The sequence below is a fragment of the Hibiscus syriacus genome, unplaced genomic scaffold, assembly GCF_006381635.1.
Source record: "Hibiscus syriacus cultivar Baekdansim isolate YM2019G1 unplaced genomic scaffold, ASM638163v2 tig00111959_pilon, whole genome shotgun sequence".
Lineage (NCBI taxonomy): Eukaryota > Viridiplantae > Streptophyta > Magnoliopsida > Malvales > Malvaceae > Hibiscus > Hibiscus syriacus.
In genome coordinates, this window is record NW_024063223.1 from 228,623 (window position 1) to 246,118 (window position 17,496).

The 17,496-nt window shown below is 34.3% G+C and overlaps 1 protein-coding gene and 1 pseudogene across 1 annotated transcript; one reads left to right on the forward strand and one right to left on the reverse strand.

Moving 5' to 3' along the window:
• Nucleotides 1-1,076: 1,076 nt before the first annotated feature.
• LOC120173576 lies at nt 1,077-1,484 on the reverse strand. Its single transcript, XM_039180692.1, has one exon. It carries the CDS (start codon nt 1,482-1,484, stop codon nt 1,077-1,079), a length of 408 nt encoding a protein of 135 aa, XP_039036623.1.
• Nucleotides 1,485-10,843: 9,359 nt separating this feature from the next.
• LOC120173565 lies at nt 10,844-13,929 on the forward strand (annotated as a pseudogene).
• Nucleotides 13,930-17,496: the final 3,567 nt, after the last annotated feature.

A 17,496-nucleotide genomic window follows, 5' to 3' on the forward strand; every position in this document is an offset into this window, starting at 1 on the left:
GCAATCCTTGAATAAAATTTCCGTTTGAAACTCTTCAAAACGTTCCCTTTTTAGGGCATCGATAGCCCACTTCGCGTCAGCTTCGATTATTAGGTTTCTTAATCCCATTTCCTTGGCTAATAATAATCGTTGTCTTATTCCCCATATTTCAGCCATCGCACTATCAGTTCGTATGCATGTAAATGAACTGAACGAACAAGAATGAAATATTTTTATGTTTGTTCGTTTAATTTTAACCGAATAAATTAACAAATATAAACGTAAACGAACAAAAATTTTATTGTTCGTGTTCGTTCATTTAAATGATAAACGAACACAAATGAACGAACATAAACGGACGTAAATGAACATAAACAGACGAACGTAAACGAACACAATAAATGAACATAAACGAACAAAATAAGTGAACATAAATGAATTTATTTTACAACAAGATCTCGAAGTCTTGAAAAAATTTATTATGAGATTCTGACCGAGTCATCTCCGATGATTTAGTGAAGAGCACTAGACAGCAGTGGACAAAGACTAAATAGCGTAAGGTGTGAGCGATAGCCGATAATATTGAGATTTGAAAATATATTTTTTCTTCTTTCCTAACAATTTTAGGATTATATTTTTATTTAATTGCTTTGGGCTTTTTTTATTTGTATTTAAAATTAATTGAATTTTAAAATATTAATGAGTATCATATTAAAAAATTTTGGGCTTTAATATTTTAAATGAGTATAGAGAGATTGGTCTAAACATAAATAAACGAACGAACATAAACGAATATATTATTAAACGTTCACGAACATAAATAAACGAACAAGTCATTTGTTTGTGTTCATTCATTTAATTAAATGAACACAAAATCTTGTTCATTTTCATTAGTTTAATAAATAAATGAACATAAACGAATTTTCGGCTGAACGGTTTATGAACGGTTCGCTTAATGTTTGGTTTGTTTACGGGTTTATCACTTCGCTCAATATTCATCGTGAAACCCTTAATCCAATGGCCCTCATCATTTCGAATTAGACCTCCTGCTGCAGCAAGACCCGTTCCTTGATTACAAGCTCCGTCCGTGTTGAGAATCAAATTCCCCTTGGCAATTTCCTCCAGCTAACCCATTGCGGGTTTTTCGTGATTCTGGTATGAGACCCGTCTTTAGCTTTACTAATTGTACTTGCTAAGTTGTTGTAGATAGAAACTTGTTTTGGCTGGTATTTGATGTTGTTGAAGACATACTCATTTCTCTGTTTCCGTAAACCCCATATAGTAATAGTGAATAGAGTTCCCCACTCAGTTCGGTCGTTTTCTTTTTTCTTCAATTTACTATTCCTCTCTATCCATAATTTGAAGTTGCTGTTGTAGAACTCTCTGTCCCATCCAATAGCTTTATGATCTTCCCAAACAGTCTTCGCTGGGTTGCACCTTCTCAAAATGTGATCCAAACTTTCAACCTCTCCTTGGCAGTTTTTACACCTAGCATCTTGGGTCATGGATTTCCTAGCTCTTCTATTGAAAAACGGTGCACATGGGTGCACATGGCACCGAAAATCATTCAATTGCTTTGTCAAATGGGGGCACCGAAAGGTGTAAAAAATATATTATTTTATTTTATGGTAAAATCATATCTAGTTATTGTAATTTAGGGTATTTACAAATTAGTCCTTAAGTTTCAACTATAAATACCCTAGCTCATTTAGCTTCAAAACCATCCCAAAGCATTCTAGCTTCTTCCAATACTAGAGAGAATTTACAGAGTTTCTTGAGAGTTGTTTTCTCCTTTTTATCAATAGAGAATTATCATTGTTTTCTCCTTGATAGATCGAGAGAGGTTGTAATTCCTATTTTCTCATAATGAAATTCTTTTACCGTTGCCCATGGTTTTTACCCTATAAAATTTAGGGGTTTTCCACGTAAATTGTGTGTTTCTTTTATCTTTAATTTTTATTTTCTCAAATTATCAGTTGCATTTTTGCTCTATCCGATAACTGTCTTCCACACAACAATTGGTATCCGAGCCAGATTTGAGTGTGTAATATCTGTTTATTGTCTTTGTGGTTGCCACCAAAAGGTGGATCCTCCAACATAAGAAAGTAAGAAGGTATTACCCATTCTTTGAAGGTTCCAGAGAACTATTCACGATAGTGAAATAGTGGGAGATATCCGTAAAAGAAGCTATAGCAACGAAATTTGATATTGAAAAATTCAATGGGAGAAATTTCTCATTGTGGAAATTGAAGATGAAGGCCATCCTGAGGAAAGACGATTGTCTAGCAGCTATCAGTGAAAGGCCGGTGGATTTCACAGATGACAACAAATGGATCGAAATGGACTGGAATACTATGGCAAACTTTCATCTAGCATTAGCAGATGAAGTATTGTCAAGCATCGAGGAGAAAAAGACAGCTAAGGAGATATGGGATCATCTCACCAAACTGTACGAGGTCACATCGCTACACAATAAAATTTTCCTTAAGAGAAAATTGTACACTCTCCGTATGCCAGAATCTACTTCAGTGACAGAGCACTTAAATACACTGAACACTTTATTTTCTCAGCTTATATCTTTAAGCTGTAAAATAGGAGAACAAGAACGTGCTGAACTTCTACTTCAAAGTCTACCAGATTCGTATGATCAACTCATCATCAACTTGACAAACAGTAATGTCATCAGTCTAGTCTTCGATGATGTTGCAGCTGCTGTTCTACAAGAAGAAAATCGGAGCAAGAACAAAGAAGACAGATAAGTAAATCTGCAACAAGCAGAAGCGTTAACAACAATGACAATGATGAGAGAGAGATCAACAGAACGTGGCCAAAGCAGCAGTCACAAACATGGTAGATCGAAGTCGAGAAGCAAGAAGAATTTAAAGGGCTACAACTGTGGAAAGAAGGGTCACTTGAAGAAGGATTGTTGGAGTCTAAATAAAAACTCCAATCCACAAGGCAATACCGCAAACACTTCAGATGATGGAGATGCTCTATGCTGTGAAGCGTCAACCACCGTAGAAGGCAGAAAAAGATTTGCAGATATATGGCTCATTGATTCAGGAGCAACATATCACATGACCTCAAGAAGAGAATGGTTCCATCAGTATGAACATGTCCCAGGAGGATCTGTGTATAGTTGCAATGATCATGCCTTAGAGATCATTGGCGTGGGAACCATCAAATTGAAGATGTATGATGGAACAATTAAAGTTGTTCGAGATGTGCGGCACGTGAAAGGCCTGAAGAAAAATTTATTATCCTACGGATTGTTGGATAATAATGCAAGCAAGATTGAAACACGAAAAGGAATCATGAAGGTGTTCCGTGGAGAGCTTGTGGTGTTGAAAGGCGAAAAGATAGCTGCAAACTTGTACATGCTGAAAGGAGAGACTTTGCTAGAAGCAGAAGCCTCTGTTGCCTCATGTAGTTCAAATTCTGCAATGCTATGGCATCAGAAACTTGTACACATGTCAGAACAAGGAATGAAAGTCCTTGTGGAGCAAAACCTACTTCCAGGCTTAACAAAGGTATCACTTACCTTGTGTGAGCATTGCATAACAAGTAAGCAGCACCGGTTGAAATTCAACACGTCAAATTCTAGAGGCAAAAGTGTTCTAGAATTGGTTCACTCTGACGTATGGCAAGCACCGGTTACATCCCTAGGCGGAGCAAAATACTTTGTCTCATTTATTGATGACTACTCTAGGAGATGTTGGGTGTACCCTATTAAGAAGAAGTTAGATGTTTTTTCAACTTTCAAAAACTTCAAAGCGCGGGTGGAACTTGATTCTGGAAATAAGATCAAGTGTTTCAGAACAGATAATGGAGGAGAATACACAAGCGAATAATTTGATGACTTTTGCAGGAAAGAAGGCATCAAAAGACAGTTCACAGTGGCGAACACTCAACAAAATGGAGTGGCAGAGCGGATGAACAGAACCTTGTTAGAAAGAACAAGAGCAATGTTGAGGGATGCAGGCCTAGAAAAATCATTCTGGGCAGAAGCAGTCAATACCGCTTGTTATTTGGTGAATCGAGCTCCATCAACTGCAATAGAGCTGAAGACACCAATGGAGATGTGGACTGGTAAACCAGCTGATTATTCAAACCTCCATGTATTTGGAAGTATTGTGTACGTGATGTACAACTCCCAAGAAATTTCAAAGCTAGATCCAAAATCCAGGAAATGCAAATTCTTGGGGTATGCTGATGGTATAAAGGGGTATCGCTTGTGGGATCCCACTGCCCGCAAAGTGATCATCAGCAGGGATGTTATCTTTGTAGAAGATAAACTACAAAGAAAAGAAGATGATGATAGCGCTGAAAAGTCAGAGACTACACAGATATATGTGGAAAATGAGGTTGAACAAGGAGATTATTCTGAAGCAGAACCAGCACATGATAAACAAGAACCAGAGAGTTCTGAAGCTCCAACAACTCATCAATCAGATCGTGTGATAAGACGTCCCAATTGGCACTCAGATTATGTTATAGAAGGTAATATTGCATACTGCCTTTTAACAGAGGACGGTGAGCCATCAACATACCAGGAGGCAATAAACAACTCAAAATGCTTCACTGTGGATGATGGCGATGCAAGAAGAAATCGAAGCCCTTCATAAAAATAATATATGGGACCTTGTGTCACTACTACAAGGAAGGAAACCAATTGGTAACAAATGGGTCTTCAAAATCAAGCAAAATGGTGACGATCAAGTTGAGAGGTATCGTGCAAGACTGGTGGTCAAAGGATATGCTCAAAAAGAAGGTATTGATTTCAATGAAATATTTTCTCCTGTGGTTCAACTAACAACAGTTCGAGTAGTTTTGGCAATGTGTTCTACATTGAACTTACATCTAGAGCAGCTAGATGTTAAAACAACTTTTCTTCATGGAAATCTTGAAGAAGAGATTTACATGCTCCAGCTTGAAGGTTTTGAAGAAAAAGAAAAGAAGAACTTGGTTTGCAGGTTGAACAAATCTCTGAACGGTCTAAAGCAGGCGCCGAGGTGTTGGTATAAGAGATTTGATTCCTTCATTATGTGCCTTGGATACAACAGACTTAATGCAGACCCTTGTGCTTATTTCAAGAGGTCTGGTGATAACGATTTTGTTATATTGCTGTTGTATGTGGATGACATGTTGGTTGCAGGACCCAACAAATATCATATTGAAGAATTGAAGGCACAACTGGCTAGGGAATTTGAAATGAAGGACTTAGGATCAGCAAACAAGATTCTAGGGATGCAAATTCACCGAGACAGAAGTAATAGGAAGATTTGGCTTTCACAAAAGAATTACTTGAAGAAGATCTTGTCACGATTCAACATGCAAGATTGTAAGCCAATTTCTACCCCTCTTCCTATTAACTTCAAATTATCCTCCAGTATGAGTCCTAGCAGTGAAGAAAGAGAGGATGGAGATGTCTCGAGTACCGTATGCATCAGCAGTGGGAAGTTTAATGTTCGCTATGATATGCACAAGACCAGACATTACACAAGCATTGGGAGTGGTTAGTCGGTACATGGCGAATCCAGGCAAAGAGCATTGGAATACAGTGAAGAGGATCCTGAGATATATCAAAGAGACCTCAAATGTTGCATTATGTTACGGAGGATCAAACTTACTAATCAATGAGTATGTAGATTTTGACTATGCAGGGGATTTGGATAAAAGCAAATCTACTGCATGATATGTGTTCAAAGTTGCTGGTGGAGCTGTAAGCTGTGTTTCAAAATTGCAGTGTGGCTACATCCACAACAGAGGCAAAATATGTAGCAACTACACAAGCCAGTAAAGAAGCAATTTGGTTGAAGATGCTATTGGAGGAGCTTGGGCACAATCAAGAGTATGTCTCTCTGTTTTGTGACAGTCAAAGCGCCTTTCATTTAGCAAGGAATCCAGCATTTCATTCAAGGACAAAGCACATATGAGTTCAGTACCATTTCATTCTTGAAAAGGTGGAAGAAGGGATGGTAGATATGCAAAAGATCCATACCAAAGACAACATAGCAGATTTCATGACGAAGGCGATTAATGCCGATAAATTTACTTGGTGTCGATCCTCTTGTGGCCTGACGGAAATATAAGCAACATGAAGGTACAAGGTAGAAAGAATGGTGTGAAGATATGATTGTTCCAATCAAATCTTCAAGTGGGAGATTGTTGAAAAACGGTGCACATGGGTGCACATGGCACCGAAAATCATTCAATTGCTTTGTCAAATGGGTGCACCGAAAGGTGTAGAAAATATATTATTTTATTTTATGTTAAAATCATATCTAGTCATTGTAATTTAGGGTATTTACAAATTAGTCCTTAAGTTTCAACTATAAATACCCAAGCTCATTTAGCTTCAAATCCATCGCAATGCATTCTAGCTTTCTTCCAATACTAAAGAGAATTTAGAGAGTTTCTTGAGAGTTGTTTTCTCCTTTTTATCAAGAGAGAATTATCATTGTTTTCTCCTTAGTAGATCGAGAGAGGTTGTAATTCCTATTTTCTCATAGTGAAATTCTTCTACCGTTGCCCGTGGTTTTTACGCTATAAAATTTAGGGGTTTTCCACGTAAATTTTATGTCTCTTTTATCTTTAATTTTTATTTTCTCAAATTATCAGTTGCATTTTTGCTCTATCCGATAACCGTCTTCCGCAACACTTACCTCGTTCGTATTCAGTTTATCAAGGTAGCTAAGCCAAATAAAGAATCTTATACATTTCGTAGTATTTACTTTCCAAATCCAATCGACTCTTTAGTTTTGATGGACTGGTTGAAATTTGTCTTGAATAGCTCTAAATGTGGATTTAACCGAAAAGTTTCCATCCTTTGCAAGCCCCAACTGATCTTGTCCTGCTGGGTGCTCTCCATTTGAGGTAAGGGAATACTTCTTATTTGATCCATCGTATCCTTGGACACCAGGTTTTGGAGTTCTTGCAAGTCCTAAATCTTTTCAGGGGTGATGAAGTTACAGACTATCTTTGAGTTCTCATCTTCTCTCTCCAGGTAGTCTTCAATCAGTGCGCTTTTACCAACCCACCAATCTTTCCAAAATCTTATCTATTCTCCTGTGAAGACTTTATACTTGCAGCCTCGTTTGATAATATCCCGTGTCTTTAAAATTCCCTTCCAAGTCGAAGAGCTATTAGTATGATACCCTACCTCCATAAAACTTGTTCGTCTTAGATACTTCTCTTCAAATATTTTATACCATAGGCTATCAATTTTGTTGAATAATCTCCATCCGTTTTTGGCCATAAGCGCGAGATTCATATCCTTTGTTCTCCTTAGTCCCAGTCCCCCTGCAACTTTCGATCTATATACAATCTCCCAGTTAACAAAATGGTTATGTTTGTAATCTGTTCCACCACCCCAGAGAAAATTTCTATTTATTCGGTCGAGACGGTCGAAGGTTGCAATGGGTAATAAGGTGGTTTGCATAATATGAATTGGGATTGCAGCTGTCACGGATTGGATTAGAGTCATTCTGCCAGTCATCGAAAAAACTTTCCCTTTCCAACTAGCCAATTTCTTTATAACTTTTTCGATTAGAGGAGCATTAGCGTTCGAATCGGCTCTTTTATGCAAAAGCGGGACTCCCAAGTATATTCCCAGATTGTCGGTTAGAGGGATCTCACTAAGCTAACTCAAGTAATTTGCAGTCTCATTGTTGATATTAGGGGAGACAAACATCTTTGATTTCCGTAAATTTATTTCTAGCCCCGAAGCCATACTGAATTCCCTTGAGCAAATTTTGACTGCGTTCACCTGTTCAGCTGTCTCTTCAAAGAATAAAAGTAAATCATTTGCAAAAAACAAGTGACTTACGTTAACATTCCCTCTACATAATTCAACTGATTTTCATTGTTTACATTCCGTTTTTTCTAAGATCATATGAGATCAACGTTCCATAACTAAGATAGAGAGATAAGGTAAGAGAGGGTCTCCCTGTCGAAGGCCTTGTGTTAGGATTTTCGGAAGCTCGAAACGACAACCGGAACGATTTGCAAAGAGGGGTCGGAACGGTTTTGTGTTTAGGGAGTAAGGAGATTGAAAGATAGAGAATTGCACAGCGATTTATAGTGGTTCGACTTTCTCAAACAAAGTCTACGTCCACTACCTTAGCTCCTCACCAAGGATTTTCCAACAAATTCACTAATTTGTTCTTTCTTTTGAGGATAAAGAGTAACCTTACAAACTCCCTAGTTTTTCCGGGCTAAACTATAACCTTTCCCTAGCTTTTACACGGGATAAGCTAGAACCTTTCCCCTTTACAAAAGGATAAAATAAGTAAACAAGAAAACCTCTCTAAGGTAGGTGTTTACAAGATTGAGCTCACAAGAACAAAATATTTACAAGAGAAAGATGAAATAAGATTGAAAAACTCTTCTCTTGTGTTTGATTGCTTGGATAGTTGTTCTCTTACTTCTTCAAGTGTCCTTAACTTGTATTTATAGCTTGGAATGAGTTTGAAGTCGTATCTAGCCGTTGGGGATGTTTTGGAGCCGTTTGGGAATGATTTTTCTACTCAAAAAGGCTGCCCAGAATGGGGGGAATCGGTACCCCTTCATAGGGAATCGATACCCCTTCATAATATTCAAATATTATGACCGTTGGGCTGATGAACATTGAGGGAATCGGTACCCCCTTGGGGGGAATCGGTTCCCCTTTTACAAACTGGAATTTTTGAGCCTCGGGTTACTGTTCAAACAGTGATTTACTGTTTAAATAGTAATTTACTGTTCAAATAGTAAATTCTATTCATAAAAACATTTTTGTGCTCAATTTTAAATTAAAAGAACTTTGAATTATTTTTGTAAATTTTGAATAATTCAATTAAGTCCAAAACATTTTGTAAATTCAATTCAAGTCCAAAAACCATTTTGTAAATTCAATTCAAGTCCAAAAACCATTTTGCCTTAAATTGTTATATCGAAACATAGTTCAACACCTTGTTTTGGGTTTATGCTTTCAGTCCTTTCTCCGTTCCATAACGGTTCGATAGTACTTCATCTAATGCAGAACATGATTATATTGACTGTTTCTTTAGGGAGATTAGATTCTTTTAGGGTTTCTTGCAAAAACAGCCAATTCACATTATCATACGCTTTTTGTAAATAAATTTTCATAATTGTAGCTCCTTTACGACCTTGCAAATTCATAAGAGTATAGACAATTTCCTGAACGATCAAAACATTATCAGACGCGTTTCTGCAAGCTAAAAAACTGTTTTGGAACGGCCCTAGCAGTCTCTGCAAAGTAGGTCGAAGACGATTAACAAAATACACTTTTAGAATTTCAGTATCGATTTTCCTCGTACGAAGAGCCTCTCTTACAAACTAAAGTAGAGTGTTCTTCACATTGTCCCGATTAACTTTATAAATGATTCGCTGAATCCCATCTGGCCCGGGGGCTTTCAGGCTTTTCATAGAGAACAGGGCTGCCTTAACTTCCTCCAACGAGACTTCCTGATTTAAATCCTTCTGTTCACTATGAGTCATTCTGGGTCTAAATCTTTAATACGGTTTATCCAAAATAGTGACATCCTTCCGTCTAAATAATCAGTGTAGAAGTCCAAAATATGCTTAATAATATACTGTTTTTCAGATAACTCATTAATAATATTTTTATGTCAGAAATATATTATTAAGAAAATAAATATTATCAATTTTTTTTAACACTTGAAATTTAAGATAATATTTTAATTATTATGATTTACCACAATCACTCATTTAAAATTTAAAATAAAATAATTTAAATAATATATTTATTCTTTTAACCATTCTAAAATAAAAACTAAAAATATATTTTATAAATTTAAAATAAATTATTATTATTAAATATATCAATTTAAACTATAATAAAAATATAAAAATACAAATACAAATGTAATTATAATAAAAATATTTATAATAACTCACTATTAATATTTTAATGTATAAGTCATAGAATTTATTAACTTTTAAGTAATTAAAATAAATCATTAAGCAATAAATTATATTTAAAAGATGTTAGTATTAAATTATTGAAATAAAATGTAAATACATAATTAATAAAGGAAATTGAATTTCAAAGTTCTTTTCTAAGACAAATGAGTAGAACTCGTGTATTAGTAAGGATAAAAATATAAATTTACTTATACAAAATGAAAAAGCTAGAAATCTCAGCTTTTATGGTTATTTTGAAACCATCATTTAAAAAAATCAGTTTTTACTCGTTTGACATTGATTTTGCAGTCAAAATGAGCTTTTTAGTTAAAAGTACTTTTAGACAACATTACCAAACATATCTTCAAACTCAAAAAGTTGAAAAACTTATTTAAGTTTGTTGAAAAAATCGAATAACTCTATTCAATCAACTCGAGTTTTTTTATTTTTATGTAGAATTGAGTTTAATTCATCTATCTATATATATATATATATATATATATATATATATAATTATTATATATTAAAATATATAAATATTTTCTAACATGAAATTTTTTTTTAAAAAAAGAATATTTCCTTTTATCTCTAAGGTCACCCAAAGAATTCATTATCATACTAATAATTAGCTGTTGGAATTATCTAATGATTATAAAAATAAAATTGAAGTAAAATTTGAATTTATAAAGTTAATCATGTTAAGGTACCAATTTAATAATTTAGTCACATATTTCAGTTTCAGAGATGAAGCTCCGTGGGCAGTTGGATAAAGAAAATATGAAAAGAAAATAGAAGTCAAGGAAACACTGCTTCCTTTCTTTCGCAATAAAATCCTTTCAATTTCTTTCCCTCCCTCGAAGCAAAATCCTCGGTTTCATATACATAAAAATTGAAGACATCCAACTGATTCTATCTCCTTCCCAAATTACTTGAAGAGGCCGAACTAAGTGTGATGGGGCAACAATCGCTGATCTACGCCTTCGTGCACGAGGCACGGTGGTGATAGCCGACTACACCGAATTCACCAGTAACTTCCCCGCCATAGCTTCTCAGTGCCTCCAGAAACTTCTTGCTACCAACAGCAAGTTCACTTACAATTGCGATGGCCACACCTTCAACTATCTTGTCGATAACGGCTATAGTAACCTCCTTTCCTACCTCTCTTTATTTTTATTTTTTTTCCTTTAGTTATCTCTCTGATCTGTCTTTTTACTGCTTATTTGATGCAACGGCAAAGCTGTTTCTGTGTTTGTTCTCGTTGTTGCTGATGATAAATATTTATTCGCTGCTTACGCTTTTTTTTACATTTCTGTTGGCTTTTTTGAAGTAATTTGGGAAAGAGATAGTAAATGAAGTACGCATCTATTGTAGTGATATTTGAGTTAGGAAAGTCAATGAAATGTAAAGTGATTGTTTATTTAAATCTGTATTGTGACAAAAGCTTTCTTTGCCATATTTCGAAGCAAAAAGCATTAACCTCATTTTTTTTACACAAAAGCAAATTCATTATATTTTGAATAATAAAATATCAGAATCGAAAGATTTATAACTAACGAAATGCAGATTTATTATTCATATAAACAGTCGTATATGGACATGTTTCACAATGTAATAATCACTTGATCATTCTTATTTTTATAAACAGTATTTTAATTTTTATTGTTTACTTTTGAGGATTAAAAACGTAAATGGTAACCAAGCCTATGCAAAATTCTTTGCTATTGTTTTTCTATTCGTTTTTTACCCCTTTTATCATTTTATAGTATTTATTACAGTTTGCATGACTCTTCACAACTATGATACGCATAAGCTCTAAAGAACCAACATGAACTGAGCTAGAATGTTTAGAAACTTGCTTGTTTTCAATTCATCCTTTAACGTCCATAATTTTCCCTGGATTTCCTTTTTTGCTCAAATTATTCGTTAAAAAACCAATAGTTGTATATCTATTTACTTTGACGGAAAACATTAATTCTAGAACATCCATATTCTTAATTCACTTGCTTCACAAAATCTTGTAGTCATTAACGAGTTCGAACATGTTTTCCATTTTCAATTTCACTCCAGTGCGGGATGGACCAAGGGGGTGGGCGGGGCACCTGAAAATTTCAAATTATCTTATATTTTAGATATTTTCTATTTGTAATCTATTTTTGTCCCCCCTAAAATTTTACAAGTTTTAATGCTCTTTAAATTTTAGAAGTTCATCATCTAACATAAAACCTTGTGTCCGTCCCAATTCTGGTGTATTATTGAATGTTTCCAATATATGTAGATATTAATGGAGGGTTTTTTTACGTGTTATGTAAATGCATCGCTTTAGCAAATGGTTTATGTCCTTTGGTCACACCCCCTGTAATTGTAGAAGAGGCACGGTTAGTCCTTTAACGTTTGCTTGTATATTGAAAGAGTGAAAGCTTAATTGTTCATTTCCTTGTGGTGCCTGTATGATGTTTTTCTATCACAAGTTTTCTGCACCCTCCATTATGAAACAAGGCTATATCATTCCTTTCTTGAATAAAGCCTCCTTCCTTCCTCTTTGCAGCCTACTGCGTCGTTGCTGTCGAGTCTGCTGGCCGACAGGTCCCAATTGCCTTTCTTGAGAGAATTAAGGAGGATTTTACCAAGAGATATGGTGGAGGAAAAGCTGCAACTGCTTCTGCAAACAGCCTGAGCAAGGAGTTTGGGTATTTTCTATTCCTTGACTATTAAATACTTTGCCTTCTTTGTTATCAAGTACACTGATGCTGTGTATGTGTTATCATTGATCTAAGCCAAAATTAAAGGAGCATATGCAGTATTGCATCGATCATCCGGAGGAGATTAGTAAGATTGCCAAAGTGAAAGCTCAAGTTTCAGAAGTAAAAGGAGTAATGATGGAAAACATTGAAAAGGTGGTTATTTTCACAGTTGCCTTACATAAATGATGAGTGCAATTAAAGGGTTTAAGTAGGCTAGGAGTCCACTTTACAAATTTCTTGGGTTCTTTTTATTTAATTTTCTTCATTAACAATTTTATTTTACAGGTTCTGGACCGTGGCGAGAAAATTGAGATTCTGGTAGATAAAACAGAAAACCTTCGCTCTCAGGTCAGCAAAATATTATTACATATTATTCCCTTTATAATATGGGCAATATTATCTAAAACTGCAAAGCTTATAAATGGTTATCTTTTGGACGTGCAGGGGATATATTGGTGAGAGCACTCTAACCTCTGGTAGGAAAATAAATTACAAGCATTTTTCTTCAGATTTTATTTAGAATTGTTAGAATCATGGGCTAACTGCTTTTAGACTTTAGTTTGATCATACGTAGGGCAACATTTGGGCCAGTTATCTGACTAATTTGTAAAGCATTGATTAAATAAAGTACATTTCACGTGAATTGATACTGTTATATGTTAATCTAAACGTGGGATCTTTTCACATATGTTGAATTACCTCTTCATTCAATTGTCCCAATTTTCGTTTCTAAATGCATTAATCAACATGAACTTATTGAATGCTTCATCCCTTGGTTATAAAAGGGAATGTTTTTCTCCCTAAAGGATCTAGGTTCGAGCAGATGTACTTGCATCTGTAGGATGTGAGCATGTTGTCAATAGGCTAAAAAAAGTTCTAAACAGATATTACCTTATAATTACCCCATATGAGAATTTCAAGGGACTAGCTGAATAGTCAAATTCGAAACCCAAAAATTCTCATCGCAGGAATCTCCAACCGTGATTAAAAACGATAGGCAATGGATTTGGGTTGTTTGTCTTAGTTTACAGACCCTTTTATAACATGGATGCTTTTGGTTGGGTATTATAGGCACAGGATTCAGGCAGCAGGGAAGTCGGATGAGGAGGAAGATGTGGTTGCAGAACATGAAGGTAAAGCTGATCGTACTCGGAATCCTGATCGCCTTGATTCTCATCATCGTACTGTCCATCTGCGGTGGCTTCAAATGCTAAAGAAAGAATACCATCATCATCTGCTTTGGTATGGATTCAAATTCCACTTCATGGATCAGTATTGATGCTCGTCTAGTCACACGTTTATTGGTTACACTTGCTTTTTCTATTCTGTTGTATAGATCAGAAGACTGTGGCTGTATATTACAAATTGGATTCGTTTGATTGCATTAAGTACGTTGGTGTGTGGAAAATTAATTGCCCATCTTTTAAAACCCAAGTTTCATCTTAGATATGCTGTATGTGACTGCAAGTTCTTTAAGCATTCACGTTAAGTGTAAATTCTGTTTAATTTGGACATACTAAAGTGAGGGCAAAATCATAGTGTTTATTAAAAAAAATTATTAGAAAAAAGAAGTTTGTAAAAGGACGTGAAAGATAATTAAAACGGTCGTATCTGCTCATTTATTGTGATTATATTTGAGTTAATTATACGAATAAGGACTCTGATTTTAAATTAATTTTAAAATATTATAATAATCTTTAAATTATCATTCCATTCTAAATTGATGTTTAAATTTTAAAATGATCTGTATCAGTTTTTAATTTATCAATATCGTTACATTTTGATCCTTTTATTAATGTGTTATTACTTCTATCGATTTGAGTTTTGAAGATATTGAGAATTAAATTTGATACATAAGAATTTAATATATTTTTGAAATTTCTGAGGATTCAATTTATTTTAGATTTTTTTAAAAAATCACAAGTTTAATTCTCGGGATTTTAAAAAATATCAATTTATTTTACAATTGTTGGGAAAATTGCGTTATTTTCCACACGAACGTAGTTTCAAAATTGATCTAAAACGCCAAGATCAAAATTATCAAAGTTGCACAACTGATAAAACCCGTCAAACTATTAAATATTGAAACACAATAGAAAAACCAATAAAGAACAATAATGAAGAGAACATACCATATTTAAGAGATTCAATGAAATGTCGAATACTCCTCGGACACAACCAACGAATGATAATTTCACTATCAAGAAAACATTACAACAAATAGAATTCCTTAGAATTCCTAAAATATTACAAAGTGGGGGAATGGAAAAAAACAAATGGAGAGATGATTTTTTTGGGATGATTTCAAATAAAAGTGCTTAGGCCTATTTATAGTTGATTTTTAAGAACCAACTTACAAATAACCTAATAGTTTAGGGACCAAATGATAATTTTCCATGTACACTAGTTGACCACTTGCCAACTTGAATCAACTTGCCAATATTTGGTGTCTATCATAGCCACTTGTCAACTTAAATTTATTTTTGTGGTAGTAAATTTGAACATTGATGTTTACCAAATTTGAACATTGAGTTTATGCGTTACAGCTATGAGGACTTGGATTACTCTCACTTCCATAAGTTGCTTTGCTTCCCATCAGTGAATTCCAAATTGAAAACAATCCCACATCGGTAGGTTAATAGCGAGGGAAACCTTGAGTCTATTATAAAAGGCGAGGGGATACGCAGGTTTAAGTCATCTTTGAGCTTGGGGCAATGACGCAACTCATGAGGCCTTTTCAAGCTTCAATCGAGCTCGAGTCTTGAGCTTTAATTGAGCTCGAGTCTCGAGCTTCAATCGAGCTCCTAAAATTTTTTTGAGTTCGAGCTTTTTCGAGTTCGAGTTGAGTTTTAATATTATATTTCGAGTTCGAGCTGAGGTTGATAATTTTTAGCTCGTGAGTTTTCGAGTCGAGTCGAGCTTGCTTTTAAAGTTTTCGAGTTCGAGTCGAGCTCAGCAATACTCAAGCTTGACTCAGCTCTTACACCCCTACTTACAAGTGCCATACACCCGAAGGTGCTTTGAACTTTCAGGATGTTAATCAAGTTTGTTGGGATTTAGATGAAGCTTAATTGAACAATCGAATATTGCCAAGAACTGGTTAATTGACTTTGTGAGTTTATGGAGTAATGAGTATAAAGGATAGAAAAATTTGTACAATGATTTATAGTGGTTCGACTTCTCAACTAAGTCTACATCCACTACCTAAGCTCCTCGCTTGGGATTTTCCAAAAAATACACTAATTTGTTCTTTCTTTTTCAATGATAAAGAGATAACCTTTACAAATTCCCTAGCTTTTCAAAGGCTTAGCTAGAACCAAAATCCCTTTACAAGAGGAAAAGAAAGTAAACAAAGAAACCTCTAAAAATTAGGTGTTTACAAAATTAAAGCTCACAAAAACACAAATATTTACAAGAGAAAGAAAATAAAGAGTGAAAAACATTTCTTGTGTTTGAATGCTTGCTGTTGGGATGATTTGGAGCCATTGGAGATGTTTTTCTGCAAAATAAAACTGTCCAGGACAGGTAATATTTCCTTTGTTATTTTTAAATAAAACTAGTCGTTGGGCCTGACGATATCGATACTACTATGTAAAATAGTATCGATACCCCTTTGGGTATCAGTGCCTATTTTGCATTCTGGAATTTGAGCAAGTTGTTAGTATCGATATACCTTGAGAGTATCGATACTCTTACCTTTGGTATTGATACCCATGAACAGTATTAGTATTATTCATATAGTATCGATACTGTAGGAACAATATCGGTTCTTAGTACTTTGAAATCATTTTATGCTCAAATTCTAGTTTTTTGGATTTTGAATTATTTTTGAAAACGTTGAACAAATTCAATTAAGTCCAAAACTTTTGCCTTAATGTGTTATATCAAAACAAAAATGGTTCACAATCTCCCCTTTTTGATATAACAAACATTTGAAAAATTGTTTTTAGCAAAACTCCCCCTTAAAAAACATTTAATGAAAAAAGATACATATTTGGAAAATGTTAAAGCTCACCATTTTTCATTATTGAAAATGAATTTTTCAAACTCATACTCTCTCTTTTTTGTTATAAAAAATAGTTCAACTTTAAAGTTCAAAAATAACATGGGGAGTAAGTGATAAATTTGACATTAAAATTATTTGAAAAATCAAAGCTCCCCCTCAATAAAAACATTCCAAACAAGAATTTGACTTTAAAAGATTGACAAAAAAAAAATTCAACAAAGATGAACAAACATGTTAGTAGCACATGAAATTCTATATATCGAAGTCTAATAAACTTCTTGTAAACCAATTGTTGAATTTAAGTGCATGTGCATAAAGCTATCCAAAAATGTTATGCATTAAAAATTTGATATCAATGGTTAGAGAGATGTCATTTACAATAAACCACATGTATAAACATTTAAATTATGGTCAAAAATTAAAAATTTGTAAAAAAACAAAGCATTTGAAACATTGATATCAATTGTTAGAGAGATCATTTGCATTTAAAACCAATTTTGACCAAAATTCATTATAATGAACTAAAAATTATGAAAAATCATTAAGACTTTAGAAAATGTTCATCGTGACATATTTTCAACATACATGAGATGAAAAACATAAATTTATTTAAAATCAAAGCTCATGCATGCTTAAACCTAAATGAGCAACCAATTAATCAAGACAAAAGCATTAAGCTTAAAGGTTACCCATTCATTTTCAAGTGTGGCTAGAGCATTTGAACATCTTCATTTTCATCGACATTGCTCCTAGACACCTACAAGAAACATTCATTTAGATTTTGGTATCCAAATTGCTTTAGATCCTTGGACATTAGTTTAGATGCCCCTTGTTCCCTTTGGA